This window comes from Terrapene carolina, unplaced genomic scaffold, assembly GCF_002925995.2.
Source record: "Terrapene carolina triunguis isolate 2854851 unplaced genomic scaffold, T_m_triunguis-2.0 Scaffold88, whole genome shotgun sequence".
NCBI lineage: Eukaryota > Metazoa > Chordata > Testudines > Emydidae > Terrapene > Terrapene triunguis.
The window spans coordinates 1,300,927-1,313,156 of NW_020664439.1; the positions used below are offsets into that span (position 1 = coordinate 1,300,927).

At 47.8% G+C, this 12,230-nt stretch overlaps 1 protein-coding gene across 1 annotated transcript in view; it reads left to right on the forward strand.

Moving 5' to 3' along the window:
- Positions 1-12,230, forward strand: part of PPP2R3A (protein phosphatase 2 regulatory subunit B''alpha) — a 169,733-nt gene that overhangs the window by 142,606 nt on the left and 14,897 nt on the right. Inside the window, exons 10-12 of the mRNA XM_026649887.2 lie at positions 421-531; positions 3,113-3,288; positions 9,196-9,314. Coding sequence (XP_026505672.1) covers positions 421-531; positions 3,113-3,288; positions 9,196-9,314 — 406 coding nt within the window. The remainder of the gene's footprint in view (positions 1-420; positions 532-3,112; positions 3,289-9,195; positions 9,315-12,230) is intronic.

The following is a 12,230-nucleotide window of genomic DNA, read 5'->3' on the forward strand; positions in this document are numbered from 1 at the left end:
TGTCAAATTAGCACAGTTCCCAAACGCATTGCTGTGGGCCACAGGAGAGGGGACAGGTGCGTGCACTTCATGTATGTGTGTGTCTCCTAGTCCTACAGCAGTGTCAGTGTCAGGCAGCTGGAGAGCACAATTACAAAAGCTCCTTTAAAATAAAAGCTCCTAACTGTTTTAGGGGGAAGTACTTCAAAATCAACTTCGTCTTTGCAGTGACAGTAGGACTGCGAATGCAGTATCTGCTCTCAGGAGCACTTCTCCCCCCTGAGCAAGTTCAGGTATGGGAGGGGCCGACCAATACTAACACACTCCTACTGGCCTAAAAGAACAAGCATGGGTGTTTTCCAGGTGTATGAAAATTCCCAACTCGCTCCCCAGAGGGTGTTTTGACTGTGCTTTTGGCTGTGTGTTCATGTTATAATTTAGAAGGTGCTTTGGGTCTTTCAGAGGCAATGAAGCGCAGAAAGAGGGACAGCTGAGCTATGCAGATTTCGTGTGGCTCCTCATTGCTGAAGAAGACAAAAGGAGCCCCACAAGGTAGGACTTCTAGGAAGGGTGTGGAGAGACACATGCAGAAAGCTCATGGGATTACAGGAGACTGGGACCTTCTCGTTAGTGCAAAGGCTGTGAACCAGGATGAGCCTGGCTTGCGGTGGGAGGTAAGGCATTGACTTGCTGGATCACCCTGCACAGATAACTTGCCTTTGCCAGTGGAAAACTGGGTAAAAACAGACTTTTTACTTTTAAAGTGACCTTTTCTCTTGCCCCTGGATTTTATCGGTGGTCACAAAACTTCCTACCACATCCCACTCTTTCCCTTGCCCCATGTTTGCCTAAGGATACATGCAGGGAGCAGGGCTGAGGAGGTGAGAGAAGCTTTCATTTGTTTGCTCCATGCCATCATCACCACCAGCAGGCAGTCCCTGCTGCTGGCCTCAGCACGACTTATGCCTGGGCAGAGGACAGGGCCCCTGGCTGCCCCATGTCCCAGCACCCCTCCAAGGGTAAGGGAAGGCCACTACCTGAGCCATAACAGCAGTGGATGCTCCCAACTGCCTACTGAAGGCGTCCCCCCCCCCCCCCCCAGGTTTTGGCCCCACGTGGCGGGGGTTCCCCCCCCCCCCCCCAAATCCGGGGCCCCCGGTCCCCCCCCCCCCCGCCCGGCCCCCCCCCCCCCCCCCCCCCCCCCCAGCAAGGTTTAGGCTGAAGTGGCTGTGACTTCACCCCCAGCTGCCAAATTCAGTGCCTCCTGTTTCACCTTCCTCAGCAGGACCCTTCCTCACCTTGCCTGCATGGAGGACTATGTGCAAACGCTGCCAGCAGGCATGGGGCCTCCAGCCATCATGGAGCTCCCAAGTTGCAGGGAGGCAGTCAGAGCTCTCTCTGGCATGGAGGCTGCTGCGCAGGACGGGGTGGAGGACCTGGGCACCAGCAAACCATTTTGCTTCCCCACATGACTGTCCAGCCCCTACATGCCTATATCACCCCAGAAAAGCTCCTCTCACTTGAGCCCTCTCCTAATGTCATATAAGGATATGATCACAGATTGCGGTGGATGCCAGCTTTCTTCTGCCGCCAGGTCAGCATCCAGCTGGTGGTAGCAGTGCCTGGCAGGAGGCCACTTTGCCCTCCCAGAGGGCTGCCAACCACAATCCATCCCTCTGGCCGTGAAGTGAGTGAGCTTGAGGGCTTTGGCAACCAGTGCGTTCCAGACACCCTTGTCCAATAATGCATGTGCCTCTTTCACAGGATTGAGTGCCACTCCTGTTTTTGCCACACCCTGGGGAAGAGGAGGTGGCAGGAAAGCACAGACCGAGAATGGGGCATAGCTCCATCCCAGAGTATTATACAAACGTTGTCAATGTGGTGTTAAAGAGCTGCACTAATCTAAGGAACATGTGTTGCTGTCTCAGTGATTTTCCCTGAGCAGAGGACCCTGACTTTTGGGGTTCTGATGTGTGTTGATTTTTTAGGGATGCTGCTTATCAGAGAGGTGTTTCCTGCAGTGATTTGTACACTGTTAGTATAGGTCAGTGACTTGGGTGAGTGGGAAGAAGGTGGTAAAAAAGAGGGAGACTCAGTAGGATGCTGCTAGAACAGAAAAGTTCCCCTGACTGCCACCACTCCACTGCCCTCCTGCCAGATACTTGCCTAGTACTGACTCAGTTATAGAAACAATGAGGGTATGGGACATGCCTTTCAGAACTGGGATTACATATTGTGGTGAATGGCTGGGGAGAACATGACAAAAATTGCAATCCAGTGGTCCACTGATTCCATGCACTTGGCAGATGTGTGAACTAGCAGGTGTGGAAGAATACTACACAGCCTATCCTTGCATTCCCCTCTCCAGTGGCCTGCCACTCACACAGAATCACTGAGTTGTTTAGGACAGTGACTGGAGAGGGGGAGTAAAAACTGGGGTCCCATCAGTCCTGCCCCTGGCCTGTCCATAGCTAAAGCCACAGCAGTTATTTGAGAGCTTTGCCTTTTGCATAAAAGAGCACAGAAAACTATTTTAAACATTCCAGGCCTGCTTTAGCTCCTGCCAGGAGTTTCCCAGAGATAGTCAATAGCCCAAGTGTAGGGATCACCGCAGGCAATTAGCCTGTTTGGACAACCCCACCTTTGACTAGGGAGCAGTGCCTATACCCCAGGACACAGAAAACACAGAATACTGGGCCTTTGCTGGGAAACATAGGCCCAAGTACATTCATTAATACCAGTCACTGTGCTTCCCCTGCATTGTGCAGACACCAAACCTACTGAGTAAACTGACCCCTGTAGTGCTCAGGGCAGAAGCAGCAGGATCTGCCTCTAGCTGACTTATACAGAGAGGTTACTTTAACTGGTGCTTGGTTAGCGCTGCCCAAACCCCTAGAAGCTGCTCCAGCCCCCTCCCCATCATCAGCACTGAAGGCCAGTTGAAGAATAGGGAAATGCCTACCCCTGAGTAATTGAGGGTATTGTCAGACTCTGCTTTTATTTTGCAATTCATGGTGAATGTGGTATAGGACAGAGGACCTTGCACTGCGCCGATCTCTGGTGGCTAAGATAATATTGCTGGTTTCTGCAATGCTGCCAACATGAAAAGACTAATTCTCTTCTTCTTCCTTAGTATCGAATACTGGTTCCGCTGCCTGGATTTGGACGGAGACGGCGTGCTGTCTATGTATGAACTGGAGTATTTTTATGAGGAACAGTGTGAGAGGATGGAAGCGATGGGCATCGAGCCATTGCCATTCCATGACTTACTGTGCCAAATGCTCGACCTGGTAAAGCCAGACGGTGATGGTAAGAGCTGCTGTAAACCCCAGCCTATTGGAGGTGTTTAGTGAGGCCTATGCTCACTCTGTTTTTATTTTAAGAGCTCATTTGGGTTCGCTCCCCACTACGCCTATGTGGCCCATGTCCGTGCTAAGTGGTTGGACATGGGGGAGGAGAAGGTTGCTTGCACATCCCTGCACAAGCGGTAACAATCAAGCCCCAAGGAGTAAGGGGTTTATGGTGACTAACTCTTGCTAGATTAACAGTGCTACCTTTTTAATTTCTGATTTATAACGAGGAGGAGATGGGCCACAGCCTGCTCATGTCATGCCATGCCATGTATCATAGATTAGGGCAAACACATAATAGAGAGAGAAAAAAAACCAACAGAAATTCTCCTCTGACACTGCTGAGAGAAGTATGACAGCCCATTAACCCCACAATGAAATAGTCCATTAGGTAGGAGTGGCAGAAAGGCAATGCTGACATTTCATAAGCTCTGTACCAAATGAGTCAGGCCTGGTGGTTGAGTGTCTAAAGCTCCGTAAGGCCAGGTTCTGGACAGGGCCTGTGCGCCTGGCTCTACAGAGAGGGGGATCGCCCCAGCCAGGCTGGAGGGCACCTGTGGAGCCACAGGCTCTTCTGGCACTATCCTCACCCACACAAAGGGCCTGTGCAGAGCTGAGCTATGAGCTCTGCAGGTGGTGCACACTGCCTGCATAGTCCCACTCTGTCACCACTCAGACATGGCACTGCCTGGGGCTCTACCCCATCCTTTTCTTCATTGGCAGTGGAAGGGCCATTGCTACCCTCGGCCTTTTTGCCCATAGCCTCCCTTCTGCAGGTTGTGCCCAAAACTCTGGGCTTCAAACCCTTCCAGACCTTCCACAGGTCTTTCCCCCTCTGCAAAGAGCATTCCAGCTGCCTCTACTGCCTCAGAGTGTTCCATGTCCCATCAAACTGTACGGTTTGCTCCAGATTACAGAGCAGATCAAAGAAGCTGAAGGAGGACAGACTTAAGCTGCTCCTTATGGAGTGTTCCCTGAGACCATGGGATCTGATTCCCCCCATACATAGGCCTCAGCCTCTCAGTGTTCCAGAGACAGCTTCAGTTCCAGCAAGCAAAGCCCAAGGGACAACTTCTGAAGCCTCCAAACATTCTAAGCAGAAGAGATCTCAGTTTCCCGATAACCAGTCTAAGCACAGGGAAATTCACCCCAGAGTCCAGGGACTAAGGAGACCTCACATCCCTCTCCAGGTACTGCTGAGGCTTCTGCTTCTTCTGGCTCCATCAGAAAGGTCTACCAAGCACTCCACATACCGAGAAGTCTCTTGGCAAGCAACCCCACTCAGCTCTGGCTTCTGTATCTTCAGAGCCCTTCGAACACGGGGACTCCTCAAAGAAAGCACTGGCCCCAACTTTGGCATCCTCTGAGGGAAATAGCCATAAGGAGCATGTGGACCACATATCCATGTGGTCTCTGGTACCAATTGACTCACCTTACCTCAAGGACTACTGCCCTGGATCACCGGTTCCATCCTCTTTCATCTCACAAAGAACTCTGTGTGACAGAGGAGCATGAATCCCCTCTACTAAGAGGTATGGGGAGGATATCACTGTCGGTATTGATCTATCCGCCTGTACAACCTACCAGTCAGTATTAGTGCATCCTCCCACAAAAGCTCAGCCACTGGTCCTGACTCGGATACCAGCACCTACTCGGATGCTGGTACTGACATCACTAGCCTGTCTATTGGACACAGGGGTTGTTACATCTTCAGAATATGACATCTCCATCCAAGATTCAGCCACCTTCTCTTTCCAGCCTCCCTCCCTGTATCCTGGTGATGATGGTCTGGAAACTAGCCCCGCCAACCTTCGCAGGAGCATGCTTGGAGTCCCACTCCCTTTCCATACCCTGACCACAATGGGTTTTCTGGAATCCTGGGGCCCTCCCTGGTTCTATAGCGTACCCTTACATACAAGGGCCCATCAGCAGGAGCAGCCTTCAGTACCCAGGGAGCCCCTTCACTATGGAGCATCCCAAACATCCTCAAGGAGACTTTGAGGAGGACCAGTAGCTAAGAGCAGAGGAGGAAGCACCTCCTTCCAACAAATAATCCTCATCATCTCTGTATGAAGCAGTTATGCCCCCTCCACCATCCCATGCGGATTATTTTAGATTGTTCCAGGACCTGATGAAGAGGGTGGCCAAGACTCTACAGATTGCCCTGAAAGAGATACAAGAGCCCTAACACACTCTGGCGGATATCCTCCACACCACATCTCAAGGTAAACTAGTGCTGCCTATTCATGACATCCTCTTGCCTGCCACATTTTATGGCCTGGCGACACCTGTCACCATCCCACCCAAGTGCAAGAGGGCTGACAAAAAATACTATGTTCCAGCCAAGGGCTCTGAATATCCTTCTTCTCACCCTACCACCCATTTCCTGTGGTCGACGTGTGGTCAATGAAAGGAGCAGACACCACCAGGCAAGATCAGCTCCTCATGATAAAGAGCTCAAGTGCATTGATCTTCTTGGAAGCAAGAGCTATTTCTTGGCTGTGGTACAGTTCAGTGTCACCAACTATCACGCCTTGTTGGCAAAGTACTATTACACCAATTACACCAAATTTGCACAATTTATTGACTATCTGCCACAGGACCAGAAGGACCAATTTCAAGCCCCCATCTCTGAGGGACAGACAAGAGAATGAAGGGATTTTCTCTCTCCATACACACAGATTATCTAAAATGGGTCTCAGGATGCATCTTAGCATGTTACAAGGCTTCTGGAATGCACTCTCATCCTAGGGTGCTGGCCCATTCCACCAGAGCTAAATCCATTTCAGTAGCACTGCTTAAAAACATACCCATTATAGACATTTGCAAAGCTGCCACTTGGTCATCTGTGCACGCTTTTTCATGTTATTCATATCTCCAGCTAAAATACAGCCTTAGGTGAGGCTGTTCTCTGAACTCATCTCCGCAGCACCCTTCTCCGTAATCAAGGTACTGCTTGGGAGTCACCTAACGTGGAGCCCCCACAGGGGCAAAAACACAAAGAAAGGGAGGTAACTAACTTTGTACAGTAACTGGAGTTCTTCAAGATTTGTCCTTCTCTGGGTACTCCACTACCCGCCTTCTTTCCCCTCCACCTCAGAGTACTTTGTATGTCGTTGAGAAGGAACTTGACTGGCAGCAGGTCTGCCCCACCCTATAGACCTTTGGTCTGGACCTGCAGACACAGCTTAAGAAAAGTTTCCAATCAAAGGCAAACTGGTGCGCAGCCACCTAATATGAAGCACCCATAGGGACAAAAACATCTCAAACAATTCCAGTTACTGTATGAGGTGAGTAACCTCTCCTTTTCCTTAGCCTAGCTAAAATGTCTCACAAATTGCCTTTGTGCAAAACCTCTCTGGGAGGGGTGGAAAAGTCAACCATGAGATCAACAGAAGCAGTTTAACCCATTTGGTAAGCCCTGTAGGTGGTGAACTGGCCTTCACTAGCTCCCTACCTGTCTCTATTAACCCATTAGCAAATGGGTTAACTTGCTTTTGCTGACCTTATGGATGACTTGTGCTACTGTAGGCCTGGGTGACAAGCAAAAACACACCCCCAAGAGAAAGTTTAGGCACAGCACTACAATCCAAGACCTGGTGTAAAGTATTGAGTTCATAGGTTTTACGGCTTGAAGGGAACATTATGACCATCAAATCGGACCTCCTGCATTGCATGGGCTATGGCATGTCACCAGGCTCCTGGACTCTAGCTCAGCTGGATGCTCTCTCTTTTAGAAAGAGACATTTAATCTTCATTTAAAGATTTCAAGTGATGGCGAATCCCCCCCACACACACACATCCAATTAAATGATGGATTACCTGGTGGTTGTAATATATATTTCAAATATTATTTAGATTCAGTCTTGCTTAACGGGGGGGAGGAGGGAGGGTGAATTAAAAAGGTCCGTTGTAGGTTAAGATGGGGATCAAAGTATAGCCGGTATTGGAAGGTTCACTGCAAAACTGCACCTTCAAATCACCTTTACAGTTGAAGTAGCTTCTGTTCAGATTTCCCTCAGCAGCTTGTCCTGCAATGGAGCGATCTGGCTGAGGTAACCATGATGATTGCCTGATTTTAATCAACACAATGAGAGGAACAATGTGTAACGTTTTGGACCATGCCAAAGAAAAGAACCTTATACCAAACAGCAGGGCAGAAGCCACATACATTGAGGGGACTGGATAATGTCCTTCTGCAAGATGATCGCCCAGCAACACGTGTTTCTAAAGCACTGACTAAAACACAACAGAACTGTGCTCCGATTGAAAAAGCAATGCTGGCCATTGTTTTTGGTTGGGATGAGTTTCATGAGTATATGTATGAGCAAAAATTGGTCAAAGTGGAACCTGTAGGAAGCCCTAGCACAAAAAACAAACTGCAAAACACCATCTGGACTTCAGCCAATTATCCTGGAATTGCAAAAAATCAGTAAATGGGAAATACAGGCCTGGTAAGGAGCTGTTTACAGCAATAGCCTGTCAATAAATATGACTCAAGTACTACCCATTACTGACGCTATCTGATAAGCTCCCACAGGAAACACAAAAATAGCCCAATCTTACTACAGCCTGAGTCAATAATTCTACTGGAAGAACCCAGATACCTCTAATCATAAAACCATATTAGGACCAATGAAATGAAGTTGCTGCACATGCTGGCATGCTCTACAAGGGCCAGTGTGTCATGCAATATGGGGATTATAGTGCCAACTATTTATTACATAGCACCTGTCTGGGTCTTGAGTAACGTAAGAACACAGTCCAAGATGTGCTCTTTTAGACAGGCATGAATGCTGTGTGAAATCTGCATATAGGAAGCAGACTGCAAAACAATCACGGAAGCCATATGAGATGCCTCCTCGTCCTTGGTCCACGTTAGACACAGATCGATTTGCTTGTCTAATAAATGGGCATTGGCAGCCTGAAAAAACAACACACACTAGTGGTATTATCCTAAATTAGAAAAGACCTGTGCTAAATGGGTCCTGTCATGAATATAGGGGGAAGGGTAGCAACCTTTATGTATGCAGTAGCATAAAATCCCTCCTAGGCAGCTGTACTGGATTGCCTTACCTGTAAGGGGTTAAGCAGTTCAAATAATCTAGTTGGCACCTGACCAGAAGGACCAATGACAAAAGAAGATACTTTCAAATTGGGGTGGGAGGATTTTTTATTGTTCTCTTTTGTTGTTCCCTCTCCGGAGGGAGAAGCCAAGCAAGTACAATATCTCCTGAAAATATACCTGGAATAAGCCATCTAAAACCACAGGAATTGTAAGTAGGACAAGGAAATGCATTAGGTTATCTTTTGTTTTGGCTTGTGAATGTTCCTATGCTACAGAGGTAGTTTTATTCCTGTTTTTGTAACTGTGAAGCTGAGCCCAGAGGGGAATCCTCTGTGTTTTAAATCTTGTTATTACCCTGTAAAGTTACCTTCCATCCTGATTTTGCAGGTGTGATTCTTTTATTTTTTTTTCCTTAAAAGTTCTTCTTTTAAGAACCTGATTAATTTCAGTGTCCTGAAGACAAAGGGACTGGGCTGTTCTCACATTGCTGAGGCAACTGGTTGGTATATTATTCACAAGCCTCCCCAAGAAAGGGGGTGAAGGGATTTCAAGTGATCCTTCCCTGAATTTTTGAGTAAATCACTTGATGGTGGCAGCAATACTGTCAAAGGACAAGGGAAGGAATTTGTGCCTTGGGAAAGTTTTAACCTAAGTTGGTAGAATATAAGACAAGGGGGTCTTTCATGTGGGTCCCCACATCTGAACCCCAGAGTTCAGAGTGGGGGGGATGACCCCGACACGTCGTATCACTCACTAATTAAGAACGTGCTACTAAAATAACTTGTGCTCTTTCTGCAGGAAGGGTGATGCTGCGAGACCTGAAGAGATGCAGAATGGCTCATGTATTCTACAACACCTTCTTTAACTTAGAAAAGTACCTGGACAATGAACAGCGGGATCCGTTTGCAATACAGAAGGTATAAAGCAAAGTCTCCAAACATTGCTGCCCCAAAACTATTTTTAGGGACAGTGAAGTTTGGCTTGTTGTAGAGAAAAGCAGCAGATATGGAAAGAGGCTGGAACTAAAACAGCGTGCTGTAGGAAACAGGTGCTGTATGGGCATGAACATAATAGTGTCCAGTGGCTGGCCACACCAATTCCCATTCCCATCCGGCAGTGTATCCCCTAAGCAGTAGGCTGGGAACTGCTTCTCTACGGCCTTGAAGACAGACTTGTTGGTCTTGTCCAATGCATCTTTTTGATGGGCACTCCATCCACCACACCCATTCTCTGGCAACAGAAACAAAATGTAGCTCATTCATGTACAGCAGTGGTCACCATCCTGTCGATTGCAATCAACTTGTTGAGCCTGGGGCTCCCAGTCAATTGCGATCTCCGGTGGTGTAGTGGGGCTGCTGCTAAGGCAGGCTCCCTGCCACAGCCCCACGCTGCTCCCAGAAGCAGCCAGCACAGCCCCGGGGGGCAGGCAGGGGTCTCTACATGCTGCTTCTGCCTGCAAGCACCACCCCCACAGCTCCCATTGGTGGGGACCTGTGGTGAATGGGAGCTGTGTGGGTGGTGCCTGAGAAAGGGGCAGTACGCAGAGCCATGTGCCCCCCTTCCAGGGGCCGCAGAGGTGCGTTGGCCCCTTCCGGGAGCGGCGTGGGGCCGGGGCAGGCAGGGGGCCTGCCTTAACCTCACTGCACCGCCTGTGGTAAGTACTGCCCAGCAGGAGGCCACACCCCCAGCCCTGAGCCCCCTTCCAGAGCCAGCACCCCAAGGCCCTTCCCAGCCCTGACCTCCCCTCCCAGAGCCAGCACCCCATACATCCTCCTGCACCCCAACCCCCTAAGCCCCAGCTGATCCCCCTCCTGCACCCAAACACCCTCCCAGAGCTTGCACCCCTCACAACTTCCTGCCCCAGCCCGATGAAAGTGAGTGAGGGTTGGGGAGAGTGAGCAACGGAGAGAGAGGAGAATGGAATGAGTGGGGCAGGGCTTTGGGGAAGGGGCAGAGTAGATCCTGGCTTGCCCTTAAATTCAAAAAGTGATCTTGAGCATAAAAAGGTTGGAGACCACTGATGTACAGGGTTTGGGTATAAGGGCCAAGTTCCAAGTGTTTGCCCTGCCCATTGCTGGCAGAGAGTTGGTTTGCTGGACTGACAGGCAAGCAGGTAGCCCTGCCCCTCACTGCATTCATTGTCTCCGCTGTCCACTTGAATGCTCAGTATCAGCACCTTCTGAATTTTCTGCTATACTCAGCTTACATTTCCCCTAACTTAAAAAAAACAATCCTTTGACAGGCAGATTGTAGCAACAAGCCTACACAGTTCATTTTCAGATTTCTGCCACGGGTTGGGTTTCAGTTTACAGTGTCTTGGTGTAGATCATTAGTAGAAATTGTCAACCTTAATAAAAAATGTTTTTGGAGGAGAGATAGGAGGGAGTCTTGTCTTTCAGTAACCCATTGGTCAAATAACCCCAAATTTGGATCCATAAAAACTAGGTTTGTCAATTAATCGCCATTAACTCAAGTGAATAACGTAAAACTAAGTAACTAGATTTTAAAAATAATCCTGATTAGTCAGTTTTAATTGCACTGTTAATAATAGAATACCACTTTAAATTATAAATGTTTTTGGATGTTTTTCTACATTTTCAAATATACTGATTTCAATTACAACAACAGAATACTAAGTGTACAGGACTCACTTTATAGTACAACAGTGCCATGTGAACACCTACTCTCATTTTCAGGTGACATTGTAAATAAGAAGCAGGCAGCATTACCTCCCATAAATATAAACAAACTTGTTTGTCTTAGCGATTGGCTGAACAAGAAGTAGGACTGAGTGGACTTGTAGGCTCTAAAGTTTTACATTGTTTTCTTTTGTAGTGTAGTTATGTAACAAAAATATTAATTCTACATTTGTAAGTTGCACTTTCACCATAAAGAGATTGCACTACAGTACTTGTATGAGGTGAACTGAAAAATACTATTTCTTTAGCTTGCTTTTTTACAATGCAAATATTTGTAATAACAAATATAAAGTTGTCATAACTATAAAGGGAAGGGTAACATCCCTCCTGTGTACAATACTATAAAATCCCTCCTGGCCAGAGACTCCAAAATCCTTTTACCTGTAAAGGGTTAAGAAGCTCAGGTAACCTGGCTGACACCTGACCCAAAGGACCAATAAGGGGACAAGATACTTTCAAATCTTGGTGGGGGGAAGGCTTTTGTTTGTGCTCTTTGTTTTGGGGGGAGTTCGCTCTTGGGACTAAGAGGGACCAGACATCAATCCATGCTCTCCAAATCTTTCTGAACAAGTCTCTCATATTTCAAACTTGTAAGTACAGCCAGGCAAGGCGTGTTAGTTTTATCTTTGTTTTCTCAACTTGTAAATGTACCTTTTGCTAGGGTGTTTACCTCTATTTGCTGTAACTTTGAACCTAAGGCTAGAGGGCGTTCCTCTGGGCTCTTTAAGTTTGATTACCCTGTAAAGTTATTTTTCATCCTGATTTTACAGAGATGATTTTGACCTTTTTCTTTAATTAAAAGCCTTTTTTAATAACCTGATTAATTTTTCCTTGTTTTTAGATCCAAGGGGATTGGATCTGGATCCATCAGGAGTTGGTGGGAGAAAGGAGGGGGGATGGTTAATTTCTCCTTGTTTTAAGATCCAAGGGGTTGGATCTGTATTCACCAGGGAGTTGGTGGAAGAGTCTCTCAAGGCTACCCAGGGAAGGGAGTTAGCCCATTGGGAGTGGTGGCAGCGGACCAGATCTAAGCTGGTAGTTAAGCTTAGAAGTTTTCATGCAGGCCCCCACATCTGTACCCTAAAGTTCAGAGTGGGGAAGAAGCCTTGACAAAAGTGAGCACTGTACGTGTTG